The following is a 17,839-nucleotide window of genomic DNA, read 5'->3' on the forward strand; positions in this document are numbered from 1 at the left end:
AATTCTCCACTCTACAACCATTTATCTGATATATTAGGCACAAAAAGTGGACAGCAGAGAAAATACTGCAGATTGCTGACTATAGCAACCTTACTTTTTCCCCCAAATGATTTTGAATGAAATATTAGGTCAATAAATGGTTTAGGAACCACCCCAGTTAAACACCAACCTATGTTATCTTATATCACTAGAAGTAATAAAGCACAACACATTCCAGTTTCTTACACATACACTTTATATCAAAGAAAAAATAAGTACAATTAGAAATGTCATTGCTCTCTGTGCAAGAAAGGACAACCACATGTTTATAGCTAACTGGCAGTCTAGCAAAGTCAGTGAACCTCATTTCTGATTTCCTGTAAAATTTGATTTGAAGCAAGCTGAAGATTAAAAAACAATATGACGTTGTAACAAGGTTCTTCCAGTTAAGCTTTAGCATTAGCTTTATGTGGTCATTAGAATGTCAGTAGGACTGTGCCTGTCGGTCTGCGTTTGAGTGTTCAGAAGAAAACAGGACACATGAATCAAGTATTTAAGGACATAAATTGCATTCCAAGAAAAGAAAACAAATTCAACAGTCCACAATGTTACAAGAAAAATAACAAAAGTGCTTCCAAGAATTTTAGCAAAATACATGTCAGCATGACGGCATGAGCAACCTCTATTTTCTTTATTTTACAACAAAAATATTAAAATCAACTTTGTTTCACATCTCAGCCATTCCCAGGTGTTCTGTGCTCCACCTGCAGTGACGAACTGTGCCACAGTTTAACAAGCAGTCTTTCATTAGAATCAAAAAAGTCACAGCTAAGCAAAATGATGTCAAGCTGCAAATCTGAAACAAGTGGCATTTTAAAGCTCTGAATGCTCTCCTGGTATTAAAACCTATAAAAGAAGGCATTTTTGCTCACTTTGTTACATATACTCATTATGGACATGAATGTGATGGTAATTTTGGACTTTTAATCATTTCTTTGAATTGTTCTCTTCCCAGAGAGGAATGATTTTACAGCATCCATCTGCAAAAAAAGACTTTAAAAATGAGAATTGGGTGCACATGGTTGAATTTATTTTGGAAAAATTTGCACCTCAATCAGGCATAATTCTGACGTTATATTTGACCATTATTCTTCTCTTGGTTTCCTGGTACCAACCTGGATTTTAAGCATAGTCCACAATTTTTCAGTAAGATTGAAGTCACCTATGTCAAAAAAATAATGAAAATCCCAAATTTCAGATTCATTTCCATGATGAGTGTTTGCAAACGTTTGACTACAACTGAAATAGGAAAGTAATCTCTGCTATTTATGTATTAACATGAATGAAACTCTTAACTATAGAACTAATAATTATAGAAGACACTTACTGAGAGCCCTCAGGCTTCAGCATTATATTTACTCACAGGTTCTTCAAATAATAATAATAATAATAATAATAATAATGTATACCTTATTGATCACCGTGGGGAAATTCCTCTCATTTAACCCATTCACTCAGTGAAGCAGTGGGCAGCCACCAATCTAGTGCCCGGAGAGCAGTACCTTGCTCAGGGTAGCTGGTCAGTGGATTCAAACCCCCGACCTTGCGATCATGGGGCGACAACTCTACCTACTGAGCTATCCTTGCCCCCTGAAATCAATAGTTTTATAATTTCACCTCCCAAAAATATAATTGCAGCATTCAATGACTGAGCTCCCTGACTTTTAAAATAGTTTGAAAATAGTAATGGCACATCCTAGCTGAGTAGTCATTCATAGCACTGTTTCTGAGCCCAGAGCTCAGTTTGAGGAATTAATTTTAAAATGAAGGTCAGTAAAATAACAGTTTAGATTTTAAGGTAAATGTTAGTGTTGAAGGTTGGTGTGCAGTGATTTCCTACACAATACTGGCTGCCTGGTCGCAGCTCAGAGATACTTAATACTTTAAGATGACTCTTTAGTTACAACAATTAAAACAAAGTAAAATTACTCTGATTACATCTCCTGTTCTGTGACTTTAAAATGTGTTGCATTTATATTTCTTTTATTCATTATGTCAAATTGAAATATATCCCGATCTTGTTTCACATTGAAAGCTTTTGTTCTGTGAACCACTGGAAGGTTTTTCATGAAGGAAAGCCACAAAGAAACTGGTCATCAAAACAACACATGAATATTTTCTGTCCTATCGGTTTCGTTGATCTGTGTTTCAGGTTTACCTTCTGTGATCGTAGGTAGGATGTTACTGATATTATTTGATCTCTGGCTGAAGGTAAAAAAAAAATAATCCTTTTTTGGACTCTGGGCTTTCTATAAAGTTCACTTGCTGGTATCTATAAATGCAGCAAGTACAGGATGTGGAGTCAATGACTTCATATTGACATTTTTATGTAATGTCTGCTTTTTGTCTCCAACCCAGTTCCGATTTAAAAATCGAACGCACCCACGTTTTGCTTACTCATCGTGCTGGTCAGTGTGTGGGCTTGGTTATAATGAACAGAAGTAAGTGTGGACAGGAAGAGATATGAGTCCAGCCACAGTTATGCCCAGGCTGTCTCCAACGCTGGCAGCAGCCATGGAGAACTCCCTGTGTCTGTCTTCAGTCTGTAGGAGAAAAGAGAAGACACTCTGAGATGGATGCATACTTACTGTAGGATGAAAACAGCTCAACAGTGCACAGCTGCTTCTGTAATGACCTCCTGAATCTCCTAAAATAATCAAGCTGACATTTGCCGAGTGTGTATGCATCCGTGAATAGATTGAAAATGAAATGCAGCTGTGCACAGAGGTCGAAGAACAGAAAATATGCAATTGTCCAGGTTCCTAAAAATCGAGACTGTCTAGAATACTCTAGATTCTAAACTATATGAATGGGCCTCTGAAGCTGTCCTTTACCTCCTTGCTGATGAAATGGAAGGTGTTGACATATGCTGCTCCACCCAGCAGACCCTCATAGAGGATAAAAGCGAACACCAACCAAACAGTGGGCAGGAACAGGTAACGTACAGCTAACAGAAGAAACACAGCGTTCAGGAACTGAGGAGAGGAGAGAGAAGCAGCTCTGAGAAACAGCAGTGTTTGTAAAGTATACATTTAACAACCCCATATGCATGTGCTGTAGTTATCTGCATCACAAAGCAACACAAATTATTCAATCACCTGAAAACAAACCATAAACTATGTAATGTTTGATGATGTAATGGAAAAAAAAATCATTTATTGAGCTCTCCTATTATTTCAGCCTGGGTGTCACTTTTTCCTAAACAGTTGTTGAAACACTCTGCAAAGCCGCACCTCTCCTGGCTTCTTTCTTTTTCTACAGTCAAATTTTCTCCTTATTTCTTCCTTTAGAGGTGCAGGCTTCTCTCTTATACAACATCATCAGCACTTTCTCTGTTTCACCTGGAAATGGGGCTGGGTCACTGTGTAAATAGTACGAACGTTTCCTTGTAAATATTACTAGATGAGGATCATTGTGTGTGCTGTTGATTTTTTTGAGGACAGCTGCTACACCGTTTTGTTATTGGCTGCTCCTACCAATGCAGCTTCGTCTACTCCCTCATGACTGATTATGGATTTGTACACAACATTCTATATGCACTACATACACACAGATTTGTGTACACACTTTGAGCACAGCAGCCACAAATACCGATGTTCAAATCTATTGTGTGTAATGAGCAGCCAGTCAGAAGAAAGTTGCAGGTTAAGCTCCTCTACCTTGTCCAAAAAAAGGGAGCTGAGCTTAACCCTGACATCCCTCTGGTGCTGATTTGTATTTTATTCTCATTTCTCACCTGCAGAACACTGAGAATCCACACTTTCCTGATCTTCAGCCAGCGCAGAGAGGATCGAGAAAGCAGTACACCAAGCTGGTACAGAGTCTGATACCTGAGGATGCAAACAAGAAACAAGTAGAGCTGCACACCCCAAACAATCTGCATGAAGTCATTCATACTGAATATTCTCTGTAATGGATCACTGACCAGCGATACTGAGCTGCATGGGTCAGGAAAATATTGTGGAAGAACAGGAGTTCCATCTTACAGAGGGGAAAAAATATTCTTGGTTCAATATTCTCACATCGTCACACAAAATCAGAGCCAAGTTTCACTTAATAGCATGCAGTGAGCTGAGTGTGCTGCTAGAGGGCACCAGAGGACTCACCAAACCCTGGTTGATGAAATACTCGGTTAAGTAGACCACTCCCAGTGGAAGCACAAACCTCCACAAGCCCTGCTCACAGAAATCAAGTTCAGTATCAGTTTGACTGAATACAGTTTGAGATCAAACAAGTAAAAAGTGTACTTACTCTGATGACACTCAGTCTCTCTCTGAAACTGAGAGGCCCGGTGGGTTGGTCTTCTGTTACATTCAAGAGGAAGAGAACATGGCCTGTTTAATTTTCCACAACAAGCAGCAGATCTTTAAAATGACAGTTCATTCATATAAACTGTGAAGTCCCACAGAGGGAGATGAAGGCAGTAGCCTAATGTTCTCTGTCTTTGTTAAGCGTTAACAAACACTGCAGTTTCTCCTCAGTTTGCAAAATGAAAGCTGTGATAGCGTGGTCAGAAATTACAAATCAGTGAATCAACGGCTTGTACTTTATGCCGATTTTATTTCTGGGTACTAAATGATACGTATGCACATAGCAGCCTTTCACTGAGGCCACTGTAAAAGGTGACAACTATACAAACTGTTGAGCAGCAATAGGAAGCAATTGCCAATACACTGAGTATCAGTATCAGTCACATGAGTGAGAAAAGAGAGGAACATGTGATCCGTTTAGCTTAGCACGCAAATTTGTGTTCCAAAGGGTGGTCAGAAACTGAGACAGCTACTGCAGAGCCTGTGAGCGCTCGTATGTTACTATGGCTAAAATGTGGCCTCATGGATAAATGTAAAGCTCCTAGAATGCGCAGAGCAACGCACTGCTACTTTCTTCTGTCCTGAGGAAAAAGAAGATTTGGTATCAGCTTTCAATCACATGAAAGAGCCAAGAAAGAATCTGAATGGTCAAAACTGTCAATTGTCAAACTATGTAGAGCCAGATTTACTACAGAGGCCCAGCGTCAGCTGAGCAACCCAAAAGCCTGGACAGTTATTCCACAGATGGTTTTATTGTGTATATATTTTCCTTTCAGAGGACATGAGAGGAGAGAATTTAAATGAGTGACGCAGCAATGAGACACTCATGTTGGCAGAGAAATAAACTGCAAATTGCATCAAATTTAACACTGAAGTCATTCTGTCCTGATGTGGTCGTGACAGCTGCTAGAGGCATCAGTTCATCTGGAACGAGAGAGGGAGATGTTATCATGACGAGTACGAGCGCAGCGGTGGATTGCTCAAATCCGGGAGAGTAGTGAGCGTGCAGCGTAGCTCCTCAGCAACACACATTTCTGGGCCTCATTAATAATACAGATATTTTATTGTAACAGTACTGAAGTGAATTTAGCGTGAAGCAGTGAAGAGACGGAGATACACATTAACATGTTATCGTCTTGTGTTCATCACACAGCTTACACATTGAATTCATCTTCATACTGCAAACTCTAAATAACATAAGCAGCCTCTCCCAGTTAACCCTGCTCTCTTAATAAGATGTCAAATTATTCCAGGAAACAGTAGCCTCAGCTAAAACCTGTCATAACACTGTATTTGTTTTGTTGGTGCATTACCCGCTCCCTCATGGAAACCGTTCATTATCCACTGCTCTTAGCCCTCCTCAAGTTTGAAGTGAACTGGCTACACTGTTGCTCAAAAATGAGCACATTAGAGTAAATTATCTGCTCCTATAAATGCAGTTTTGTAGTAGTGTATTAATGCTAACTTGCTCAGCTTGAAGTGTTCATTGATTCACAGCGTGCACTGTTGCAGTAAACTAGGCTATTTATTTAGCTCAAATACTTAAGATAAATGGACTTTTCTTATGTGGTCCGTTTGCTATAATCAGTCAGTGATGTTGTGGTTCATCGGTCTTTCAGCTGAACCTTTGATGCTTTGCATTATATAAACTCACAGATCGCAATACTTTACAACGGATAGTGAGAAGAGCACACACACACACACACACACACACACGTCACTACCTCAAGCACTTATCTGCACAATGTCATACACACAACCATGCATCAAGCAACATTTTGCACAATGCTCAAGAGTCTTTTGCACAACCAACTGTCATTGTTGCACATTTCTATAGCACTGTTGTGTCTGTATCATTCTGTTCTGTCTGGTGCTGCAATGTTTTTGCAGTTTTTGCACACTTGCACTTTATGTAGTCCTGTGTTGATTGTCTGTTATATGTTGCACCATGGTCCTGGAAGAACATTGTCTCGCTTCACTGTGTACTGTAGCACCGAACATGGTTGAAATGACATTAGAGCCACTTGACTTGACTTAACCTCAGCTTTTCCTGTAAGCGTTTCAAATTAAAAGCACTTTGGTGCTTCACTGGATAGAAACACTTAATTTCTTAACTAGGTTCTTATTCTAAAATATTTATAGGAATCTGTTGTGGAAAACACAAACACCTTTTACTTACCTGTTAAGAACTACAGTAAGTGAGAGAGAGAGGGGAACATGCATAGTTAAAATGGAGGCAGTAAGAGAGTGAGGATGAAGCTGTGCGAAGGACGACTTTCTGCAAGTGAAACTAATGTTTGATGCCCCTGCAGGTATATGTCATTTGATACATGCAAAAACTCAGGTAATCTGCATGCACATGTGCCCTACACCTCTGCCAATGACAGTGACACTTTGCGAAGGTCAAATGCTGATTGGTTAAAGAGGAAACAACATGTTCACCTTGAAGACAGAGAGGCATTAAGAAAAATCAAAGACCAAAAAAGCACACAAGACAAACATGAACAATACTGCAGCAGACAGTTTTCAGGCAGTTTCACTTCCCCACTTCACCAGAGTCTATTATGGCTCTTCTGTGAAACAGAGGCTAAGCTAAAGAACCAACTGAAGGCCAAACATAATCCACAGTAGCCCACATTATTGGCTCTTTCGAGACACTGCACTTAGTGACAATAGACAGCTACAACACATACCTGCAAAACTCATAGCTCCTATGGACTACCAGCACACATCCATCCATTAAAAAAAGACCTTTTAAGAGGTCTGTTGTTTATACTTTAAATGATAAAATAATAAAATTAGCCTTGTTTTGCAATTTGAAAATTTCAAATATGGGCTATAAACCTGCTGACTGACAGATTAATAACATTACATCTACCTTCTTAGCTGAGGTAAATATAAACTAATGTTGTGCTTTAAATCCAATTCTACATCAGTCTTCTCTGTTGAATAAACGTATACATGTGGATTAGTTCAACTGCAGGAATGTCTTAAAGACCTTTAATTTCCTGACCCGGAGTCCTCCCTGAGTTATGCTGAAACAGGCTCATTTTCATCAGCTGAATTCTCCCCTAATGTTGAAACATTTCTCCCACTGAAAGGGCCACGTCCAGATGAACAGAGTCAACATTCTGGGATTTCCTTATCTGGATGTTCAAGCATGCATCCAGACATATACCTTTGAATTATTGTTTTCTTTCTGAACGACACATCTTCCCCTAAGTGATGACCTCCTTTTGTCAATTTCAATAAAAATGTAGAATAGTGCGTTTCCTCTCACCATGTCAAACAGATAAACTGACACGTGTTAATGATCATCTGATTAGATAACAGCAAAGCAACGCTCTCGGATGTTTCAGACGTGTCTATTGGGCAACAGTGTAAAGTCATCATTGTGAGAAAATGGAGTCTCTGTAGACAAACTTCAAACTCAAATGATTTTAAATCTTTATCATATTTGTTACATCTGCCTTTTTTGTGCAAATTGTTGCTTAAAACATTTATGCAGTTTATGTATTCTTGGGGAAAAACAAAACCGATGCCATGGAGGACTCAGAAACTTGCAGGAACTCATGTGTTAGTGTTCAGTTAGTAGATATATCAACCAATGAAACAGGGTTTGTCTTTACGGGATCTGGTCGCTGATCTTTATTTACATTTCAGTTTATTGCTGATTCCATGCTACACCCTTCTAATGTGACATTTACCTGTGGTGGAGCTCTCGGGCTCCTCGTCATCTGAACTGTCCAGAAGTTGCTGTCTGTCCTCAGAGACCAAAGCTGCATACTCAGTCTCCTTGGTCCTCCACTGAGGTAATGAAGGTGGACAAACCAGCAGGAAGAAATAGCTGGTAAAATTATTGGGATGAAGAAGAAGAAAATTCATTTTATGTGTGAGTTTCAGCTTCATTTATACACAGTTTACAGGGAAAAAGTCTCAACAGGAAATACAAACTGCATCCAGTCAATGTCTCGTATGACTGAAATGAACTGGAGTCAACTGAGCTCAATTAAAGTGATTATATGGCCACCACCTCATCTCCACAGATGAAAGCATTGGGCTACCTACACCTTAGACCAGGGGTCGGCAACCTTTCTGATGATGAGTGCCATCTAAAGTTTCCTCAGGAGTCAATGTGCCATATGATTGCATTAGCAATAAATTTAATAACGCTCTATATGAACAGTTACACACTATAAAGAACAACTTTCTAGAATTATATTTGTTCGCAGATGTTGGCAGCTATCAGCGAATAGTTATCAGCTATTTTCAAACTAGAGATGGCACGATACCACTTTTTAATGTCCGATACCGATATCATAAATTTGGATATCGGCCGATACCGATATGAATCCGATATAGTGTTTTTTAATCAATAAAACAGTTTTTTTAATATCTTGCCGCATTTTGTATAAGTTCATACTCAAGTTTAAATAAACAACAACACTAAAGCTATTCTGTTATACCTGTATGTAAAAAATACACTGCACCCAAAATATTTCATAGTTCAGCAACACTGATCAATCTAATAAACTTAAACCTGCTCCATCCTCCCTATTCTGGTATTTTAAAGAGTACTTAGCAGAAATATTAAGCAACCTAACTAATAGGGTTGCAAACTCCCAGCAAAAAAAAAAAAAAAAAAAAAAAAATAGGGAACCACCCCCCACCCTCCACCTCATGATGCTTAATCGACGTAATCAACTTTAATTTGATGTAGCGTGAAAAAAAATGCACAGAAATCAATTATTTTTCAAGAATAATTGAATAGATTCAACATCTTTCATCAACAGAATTGCAGAATTCACAGATGGTACCTTCCCAAAGGAAAAAGTAGTATAGCTTACTAGGGTATATTAGACTTAACAGTTACTATGTACAGTAATGGACTTCTATAGATTTTACATCAGATTAAAACTTTGGGTGTAAGATTCAGATAATTATTTATTAAAAGCTAGACATTTTAAATGAGAATAAGAAAGAAAAGTATGTCTTTGTGCCCCCTTTTCCCTGTTAATACCCTATCGGCCCCCCTGGCTACACTTTGCTAGATCCGCCCCTGCACAGTTACCGGCTGTCAGCTACGTAGAAAAGGATCCTGGTGTAGAAAGTAATATTAAATAAATTCCAACAACAGATTATCAAGCTTAAACGTGCTGCTGTTGTTCAGCCGCTGGTTTCCTCTTTCTGGTGCGAAGTGGGCCAAATACAAAGAAGAGAGACTCGCGACAGAAAAGCCGATCAGCTGATCATTGATCAGTTTCATGATTGAAGTAGCAGCAGGAGAGGGAGGGAGAGAGAAGAGGCAGTCGCTCCATATATCGGTTGTTAAGCTTAACGTGGGAACGCTTTACAAACATTCAGAGATGAACTTACACACTTGCTTTACTTCTCTCTGGGATAACTTCCTCAGAGATGAAATGCTGGTTTGGTAGCGAGGCTAAAAAATACAGCACAGCCGCTCCTATGTGCTACGGTTATGAGCCGAGTTATGCCATGTCGCAAGTTTTGTGAGGTGCTTTTTTGATATATAATGGATCGGATTACATTTTTTATTTCTCTCCGATATCCGATCCAGTAATTTAGGTCAGTATCGGACCCATACCGATAAGTAATATCGGATCAGTCCATCTCTATTTCAAACCAAAAAAAAAAAGACACAAGAACTCCATAACAGCAAATGAACTGTACAACAGAAAATGCAAATGCTATTTATGGTCTCCTCACAACAATGATAAGAAAAATAAGCTGTGCCAACATGGCATGTTTGTTAATACAGAGATACACATGTTAATGTGATCTCTGATCTCCCACTCAGAGACACAGGTCTCCGAGTGTCCAGCATTCAGACGGCTACCTGAGGACTCTCTTCGTGTGAGAGAATTCTCTCACAGATATGTAGAGCCAAATACTGTCAATAACGCCTCTGCAATGTTCTGACGACAGTTAAACTTGTCAGGTAGTGATGTCCAGCAGGTGAAAATGCAGCTCTATGAACACGCACAGCTGTGGATTCCAGCGGCGTTCATAGTTCTGCAAACTTTGACCCCCACAGAGTCGAGGTTTTTATTTCAATCAGCTGCATTTCAATGTCCTCTGTGTCCAGCCAGTTAATGCGAGACAAATCCAGCTGCTCATTAAAGCTTTCTGGTTTGATCAGAAAAGAAAACATTGGTCCATACACCTGAAAGTCCCGAAAACACATCGTGAATTCTGTCTCGAGTCTACGGATGTATCCGTGTATTTCCGTGGTGCTGATGCTGCGCTGAGCGGGCAGCTCCTGAAGCATTTGAAGAGTCGGAATGTGGAAATTTCAACATCGCTTGAAAAAACTGCCAGCTAGCAACGTCCCTCTCACCGGTAGGCTAAGTTATTTTTAGCCAATTACAAGTTGAATCTGGTAGTTGGGGTTGTTAGCTAAGATACCGTCATTAAGAAGCGGCACAACTAATGTGTCTATGCGAGCTAATTTGCGATGTGCACCGCTGGCCCGGCCATTTATTTTTAATGCACCTTCTCAGATTGATTCACTGCATGTCGTGCCATCAGTTAACCTTTCGCGTGCCAGCTGTAGCACGAGTGCCCAGGGTTGCCGACCCCTGCCTTAGACCTACAGGAGCTTAACTGGACCCTTGTTTAGTCTCACTGTGGCATGCAAAACTCTAAAAATGATGGACTAACTGTCTGATCTCTACAAATGTTAAAAACTAATGGCTGCATCACAGAACAATATGTGAAGCGTTGTCCACAAATAAGAAAGCACAAAGAACAAACTAACTAATGTGAGTGAGCGATGAGTCACAACACAAAAATCCAGATTTGTAAGAGAATCTTTGTCCTTGCACACTTACCTTATAAACATAATGATTGGGACCACCAGCATGATAAGCAGTGTAATCCGTGGTGAAAGGCCAGCTTGGATGAGGCCTGAGTAAAGGAAGGCTCCAATAAGACCAGCAGCACCAGTGCCTGAGCCCCAGCCTTCCAGTACACTCCTGAAGCAGGCAGAAAACCACCGTTAATGTTCCAGAGTAAAAATAAAAACACAGTTGGAAGACCATTCACAGCTTCTTAAACTCATTTCTGACCGGGACTTTATCTGCTGTGAGTCTGAGCTGTAGGCAGGATCACTGCTAGAAGGAAACTTGGAGTTACTGTTAAAAAGCTCTGTCATCGTGGATCTTGACATTTAAAGTCAAGCGCCCAAACTACCCAACTTAGTGGAAAATGTCTGATATCAAGAATATCAGAGTGACAACTCCTTCATAACTTTTTTTTTTGCAACCCTGTAGCAGTCCATCTGTTCTCTGCTAGGCGTCAGCACAGCTAGTCACTGATGCCAGCTGATTTGTGCTGTTGAGGTCTTTAAATTATCTGAAAGATCATATAACCTACTCTGTGGTGCAGACTGTCCAAGAAGTCTGGGAATTCTGGTGTTTTTTATTAGTGTGTAATTTATTAATGAGCAGGTGTGTGTGTGTGTGTGTGTGTGTGTGTGTGTGTGTGTGTGTGTGTGTGTGTGTGTGTGTGTGTGTGTGTGTGTGTGTGTGTGTGTGTGTGTGTGTGTGTGTGTACAGCTTATGGAGATCATCTGTAATTCATTTCACTATTTAGTTATTTTAGATAGAATTGTCAACAATCCCAACCCCTCTAAAGTTTTGTTTTTATAAAACAACCCAATACCCTTACTCTCAACTTACATTTAAAGTACTGTAAAATTACTGCAAACCTCCATTAGTACTGTACACTTGGTATTGTTCATTTAATACTTACACATATAATTTGTTTGTTTTTTTCTTCCATTTCTCTTTGTACATAGCAGTTAATTCACTGGGACTCTGTTATATTGACTTAAGAAATTATTATTATATTTATTATTTTTTATCTTTTTACAATTTCTTACTGAGCAAGTGTAACAAAGTAATTTCCTTTCACTGATTCTGCTTTCAAGCTATTCTTACTTCAGTCCTGGCAGAAACAGGATTCCACACAGCAAATAAAATACAAATAAAAGTTTGTTTTTATGCAGGAATTCAAAGACTGCACTGTTTAAACTCTGCCTTGTTCACAAACTTTACCCTACACTTTGGGCATAGACCCAAGTTCTGTCATCTGGACGATCTCTGTTTGAATCTGTTTGAAGCAGCAACTTAATTCAAAATTTGCAAACAAAGGGGAGAGTGAGTGTTTACCTGCTGAAAAAAACTGTTAGAGAGAGGAAGGACAACTCTCCCAGTCCTGAGCTGATACTGGCAAAGATCACTCCTACAAACACAGCGACAGAACGTGATCTGAGTGAGTGATGTGGAAGAATTTATTCTTTTGTTTGAAAGGACAAACTTTAATAAAAAGAGCTCATTTTTCTTACTGGACCTGTGTGGGCAGTCACAATGGTTACATCTCACTTACTCATAATTGAATCAAATTTAGTTGCTCTTTATTGACTCACTTTACTCACATAAAGGCCTGCTTGATTCTAACAGTAATATCTGAAATAGGGTTGTCTATTAAAAAAAGAAAAAAAAAACAACACAATTTCCATCCACTGCTAATGATATTTTGCTGCACAAGCCATTTACAGCGTATTAGGACATTTCTAGGAAGCAGGAGCCATCTTTGCATCTGGTATCCAGTTCTTCCAGTACATCGGTCTACTGCTTTAAAGGTGGCAGCCTTTAGTTTGGGGCTGGTACATTGAGTGTCTTGGAGGGGTGGACTTGACACAAGCGTGAACTGTTACAATAAATTATTATTTATAGCAGCAGTAAAGCTCTATCAAGCTTCTGTGGAACAACCACAGATGCTCACAGTAGATAAGAGGAAATTAAACTGATTAGATTTAGATTTAAACTAAATCTAATCCACCTTCTAAAATCTCATCAGAGCCATATCAGACACCCTTAATGATAAAAGATCTGATCTGAATTATTAACAGATTGCGTTACCGAGAATACTCATCCACACAGCTGAGGAGAAGGACACCAGGAGGAAACTCGTTGCCGCCATGATGGCACAGAACAGCACTCGAACACTGGGATAAAAGAACAGGAATTAACCAGGAAAGCTGGAATGCACCATGGCAGCGATGTTTTTATGCAGACAGCAAGGAGCACTTGGTCTGTTAACAACCGACTTCCTGACTACATACTAAACATATAATGTTGTATTTTTCTTTTCTTTTTGAGCTCTGACTAGTCAGCTGGGGCCACTGAAACCAGGCACAGCCATTAACCAAGTAGGTTTGTTTATTGCTCCTCCAGTTACATATGTTTGGTCACTGCTAAGCTCTCATTAATAAAATTTAACATATTATATTCATTAAAAAATTAAAGTCAGACAAAAACAAATGGAGATCATTATGGCCAAAAAACATCACAGCAGCTTAGCAGCAGTACAAAAAGAGCACCAAGGGTGGGATTGAGTGGAAATAATATGCAAAAAGACAAAGTTCTTGCTGTTTTCTTCTTTCTCTTTTTTTTTTTTTTTTTTTTTTTTTTTTTTTTTAAACCAACCTCAAACCTCATTTTGCCAGTGGGGCTAAAATCCTGAAATCTGATACAAACACATTACTGTAAATCAGGAAGGACGTCACTGTTTTTGTCATTTGCAAGTTTGTCAAAGAAACATCTAATTTTTTTTTTTTTTTTAATCAGTGCGGTGAAATCAGCTCGTACCAATAATGTGAGTGATGATTGTTAGTTACTGTAAAAACACAGCAAGTGCAAACAAAGAACAGCAATCAAAGTAATAATTACCCATAAGGCATTTTATGGATCACGAAGGGAGCAAACAGTTTGATGAAGAGTGTTGGTAGAATGTCAGCTAACAGCACAGCCTGCCAAGAAAAATGTAACAACTGAACATCTGTGGACAAATGATAGGATTAAACCCATCTGTCACTCCTACCACACACCTCACCACTGCTGCCTCATACATCTGTCAATAGTTCTAATGAAGCTGGGAAACAGCCAGAAATAAAACTCAGCATTAATTTTTGGTTTTGTGGATTAAACTAAGAACACATGTTAGACCTTTTTCTTTTCCACACTTTCAAATGTACCAACAAACAGAAGGCATTATTTATGTGGAGTGTGCTATTAGAATGATGGTGTTTGGCTGGTCCACCATAATGTAATGGCCATGACAACTAAATCATATAACAGATAAATGTAGGCGCTCAGTAATGTCTCTATAATGATAATAACATTTTAGGAGTTTTTCACAACCTCCAGGAACCTGAAATATTTATGATCCTCTAAATACTGTTGACTACAAACACACAGCCTAATGAACACGTTTCCTAACTTACTATCTAAGATACAATCTACAGTATATCTGTTATTATACCAAATATTGGATTGTATTGATTGATTGAATATGCTTCTGTTAATATGTACACATTAGTCTTATTAGCGTGGGAAGTTTTCCTGCTGTTATCCTCCTTTGGTTAAATGTACTAGTTTCAGTACCTCATTAATGATGTGACGTTTGTCTTTTTTTAAAAGAAACATTTAAAAGGAAGTCACCGCTTCTAAACGAGAGCACAAACTGTGAACCAGTCAAAAGTTTACAAACAACAAAGTTTACAACAAACGTTTTACTGCATCAGTGCAGTGAACCTTTATTTACCGCAGTAGAGACGGGGTTGCAGTCATAGATGCTACTGTTGCTACTGTTCCCAACTTGGAAGTCCACGTGCAGCGAGGCTGAAGTCTGGGAAACAATAACAGAAATATACAGCTGAGAAGTTCACTTAACCCTAAACATAGAACGACTTTGAAACGTGACCACTGCCAAACTACACTGCTCAAAAAATAAAGGGAACACTTGAATCACACATCACATCACAATGAATGAGATTTTTAACTTGAGAATCTGAACTGCTAAAGTACATCATGCAGTTTATTGTGAAAAAATAAGATGTAACGATGGAAATGGAATCACAGGAAAAGTCATCCTCTGCCTGGGACACGAGTATATGAGCTCTGGCAGCGCTCCTCCTTACATGACAGTCCTGCTGCTGGGTTAGAGCTGTGCACTCTGAATAGACTGCAGGTACCTTCTCTTACTATGAGCAGTGACATAGAAATAATTGTTGTTACTCCTCCAGTGCACCTTACGCCTCTTTCATTTGCACCTAAGCAGGTGAAATGCATTTACAACAGTTTCTGTTTCCTGATTGGACAGATCAACATCCCTAAAGACTTTGTGCCAGAATCCAATGATCAAGTATTCCTTTCATTTGTTTGAGCAGTCCATATTTAAATACACATTTGCTTTCTTACAGACGCCGTTTCATTTCGTGACTCTTGTTTCTCGAGAATGTCATGTGCGGCACTCAGCATCACCACGTAAGCAAAGTTGTTGCACAAACCGAGGAGCCTGTATAGATGTGGAAAGATAAAAACGAGATACGGAGATGTATCAAAAAATAACAACTTCATCAACGGCTGCAAAATTTCTCTTAACAAACCCCCCCCCCAAAAATATCGTACACTCATTATTGTGCACTTTCAAACCTTTTGCATTAGCAAGCATTTATCAGCTACTCATACTTTAGTTTTTAAAATTCATTTAAGGCGTAATTTTTTAAAATACTATTAAAACTGGTTCAACTTAAGTCTTATTCACTCACATGAATAAGACTTTTTCACGGTCTTTGTGCTTTCATGTCGTTAACCTTTGTTCTTTCACGCTTCTTCAAAGTCTTCCTTTTCCAACCTGCCTTCCATCTTCCTCCTGTCCATCCTTTCAGTTTACTTCCTCATTATTTTCTAGCTTTCGTCTTTTTATAGCTTTGTGTATTTTCCCTCCCTCCTTTCTTCTTTGTTTGTTTTCCAGTAGCAGCTACAGTGCATTTTCATTCCACTACCTGCTATGCCACCCTGGTCTTTCCATCTGTGTTCCAGTTTACTTCATGAACGTGAATTATCAGTGTGACAGAATTCTATGACAACTTTTCTTTTGTGACTTATTTGTGGATTTTTGTTTTTACTAGAAGGTTGAATGGCAATAAAGTAAAGAGAGAGATTGAGAGAGAGACATGCAGCAAATGCAAACACAACAGAACTCAGGTCTCTGCAGTGAGTATGCAGGCCTCAGTACTTGGAGCACGAGTACTCGGTCCTTGGCCTTTCCCCTTCGCTCCCTTTCTGTCGTACATGCTCAAGACCTTTGCTCATGTGTGAGTCGCTCTTGTGTGCGTTGAGCGGTGAGGAGGCGAGGAAGAGATGTGATATATGACACTGTGCTTCAGATAAAGTGATTCTCATGCTCAGTCCTGATCTTTGCTTTCTAGTGCCGATTCAAGTCTGTCGTTTTTTCACACAAAGACCTGACTGCACTCTCTCCACACACAGTGAATAGCCAGTCTCAGTGTACCACCTTGCATCTGGTCTTAGGAAGGCTTGCTGGAGGTCCTAAAACATTTCGCAGATCTGTTTTAACCCAAAACACTCAAAAGGGGCGGGGCCCACAGCTGGAAGGTCCGATCCATGGTGAGAGGAGGACTCTACAAATAAAACCTAAAAGCACTTCATCATTTTTGCGCGATTAACATAACAATGACGTGTATCTATAGGTTCTTACCACACTGTGGCATGCTCTGAATTCCATTAAAAGAAGGGAGGAAATGAGAGATGAGGAAGCTGTGGACTTCACTTTCACAGTCAGCAATTCTTGTGATTCATATAAGAAGTGCTTACGAGCGAACATCTTTAACTATAGATAGGACACAATGTATATTTAGATGAAATAAGAGGGATCTTTGTTATCGGTGATTTGTTGAAAATATCGGGACACTCACCAAAATCCAATCCAGTTGCGGATTTGTACGCAACGACCTATAATTGAGAGGATAAAGCAAACGTTAGGGACTCACGGAGCAATAATGCTGATAGTTACACGAGTCCGCTGCTGACACACTCACCGGTACCGTCAAGTCTCTGAAGAGGATCTGAGTTGACACTGGCTGCCTGCTCCATGTTTACAAACCAGTCCAGGCTAAATGAAAGAGAAACTGAGTTGGTCTCAAACCGCTGAAAAGCACACCGCTCTCATTCTAACAGGCTCGTGAGCTCCCAGCAACACTGGCGGGAAGCTGTCACTAAGAACGCGCTGTAGCTGCTTTTACGGTCCTCAGCTCGGCAACTTTCACAAACTTCACCGACGAAGCACCAGAGACGGCGCGTCTACCTAAAACCTCCCCGCGGAAACAATGTCAGCTCTGAACCGACTGACTGTTCCGCCTGACATCTTCTTCATCTATATAGGGTTTATTGGCGGTTGGCAAACAGCAAAATGGTGCATTACCGCCACCAACTGGTGTGGGGTGTGGACCGAAATGATAAAAAATAAATAATTAAACAAATAAATAAATAAATTAAAAGAAAAGAAAATATTCAAATTCTTCCGAACAAATGGGTCTGTCTTAAAAACCAAAATACAGCCTGATAACTTTCACTCAAAGAGCTCACGCGAAATAAATCAAA

General features: G+C 39.5%; 1 protein-coding gene across 1 annotated transcript; it reads right to left on the bottom strand.

The window, feature by feature from the left end:
• Positions 1 to 211: 211 nt before the first annotated feature.
• Positions 212 to 17,581, bottom strand: cln3 (CLN3 lysosomal/endosomal transmembrane protein, battenin). Its single transcript, XM_039611080.1, has 15 exons — positions 17,278 to 17,581; positions 17,155 to 17,191; positions 15,635 to 15,731; positions 14,979 to 15,062; positions 14,105 to 14,184; positions 13,295 to 13,380; positions 12,542 to 12,614; positions 11,201 to 11,344; positions 8,057 to 8,196; positions 4,291 to 4,343; positions 4,146 to 4,214; positions 3,965 to 4,020; positions 3,776 to 3,869; positions 2,874 to 3,014; positions 212 to 2,582 (listed from the first exon to the last, which is right to left on the bottom strand). The coding sequence occupies exons 1-15, from the start codon at positions 17,330 to 17,332 to the stop codon at positions 2,466 to 2,468; spliced, it is 1,326 nt and encodes a 441-aa protein (XP_039467014.1). The 5' UTR covers positions 17,333 to 17,581; the 3' UTR covers positions 212 to 2,465.
• Positions 17,582 to 17,839: the final 258 nt, after the last annotated feature.

Source organism: Oreochromis aureus, linkage group 4 (assembly GCF_013358895.1).
Source record: "Oreochromis aureus strain Israel breed Guangdong linkage group 4, ZZ_aureus, whole genome shotgun sequence".
NCBI lineage: Eukaryota > Metazoa > Chordata > Actinopteri > Cichliformes > Cichlidae > Oreochromis > Oreochromis aureus.

Bases quoted from the DNA above. Each gene is read 5' to 3' on its own strand.
- cln3 (XM_039611080.1), bottom strand. From the start codon at position 17,332: ATGGAGCAGGCAGCCAGTGTCAACTCAGATCCTCTTCAGAGACTTGAC. The intron at 15,732-17,154 runs GTGAGTGTCCCG...ACATCTATACAG, and splicing joins CGCAACTGGATTGGATTTTG to GCTCCTCGGTTTGTGCAACA. The intron at 2,583-2,873 runs GTAAAGGACAGC...TTTCTCCTACAG, and splicing joins TCCATTTCATCAGCAAGGAG to ACTGAAGACAGACACAGGGA.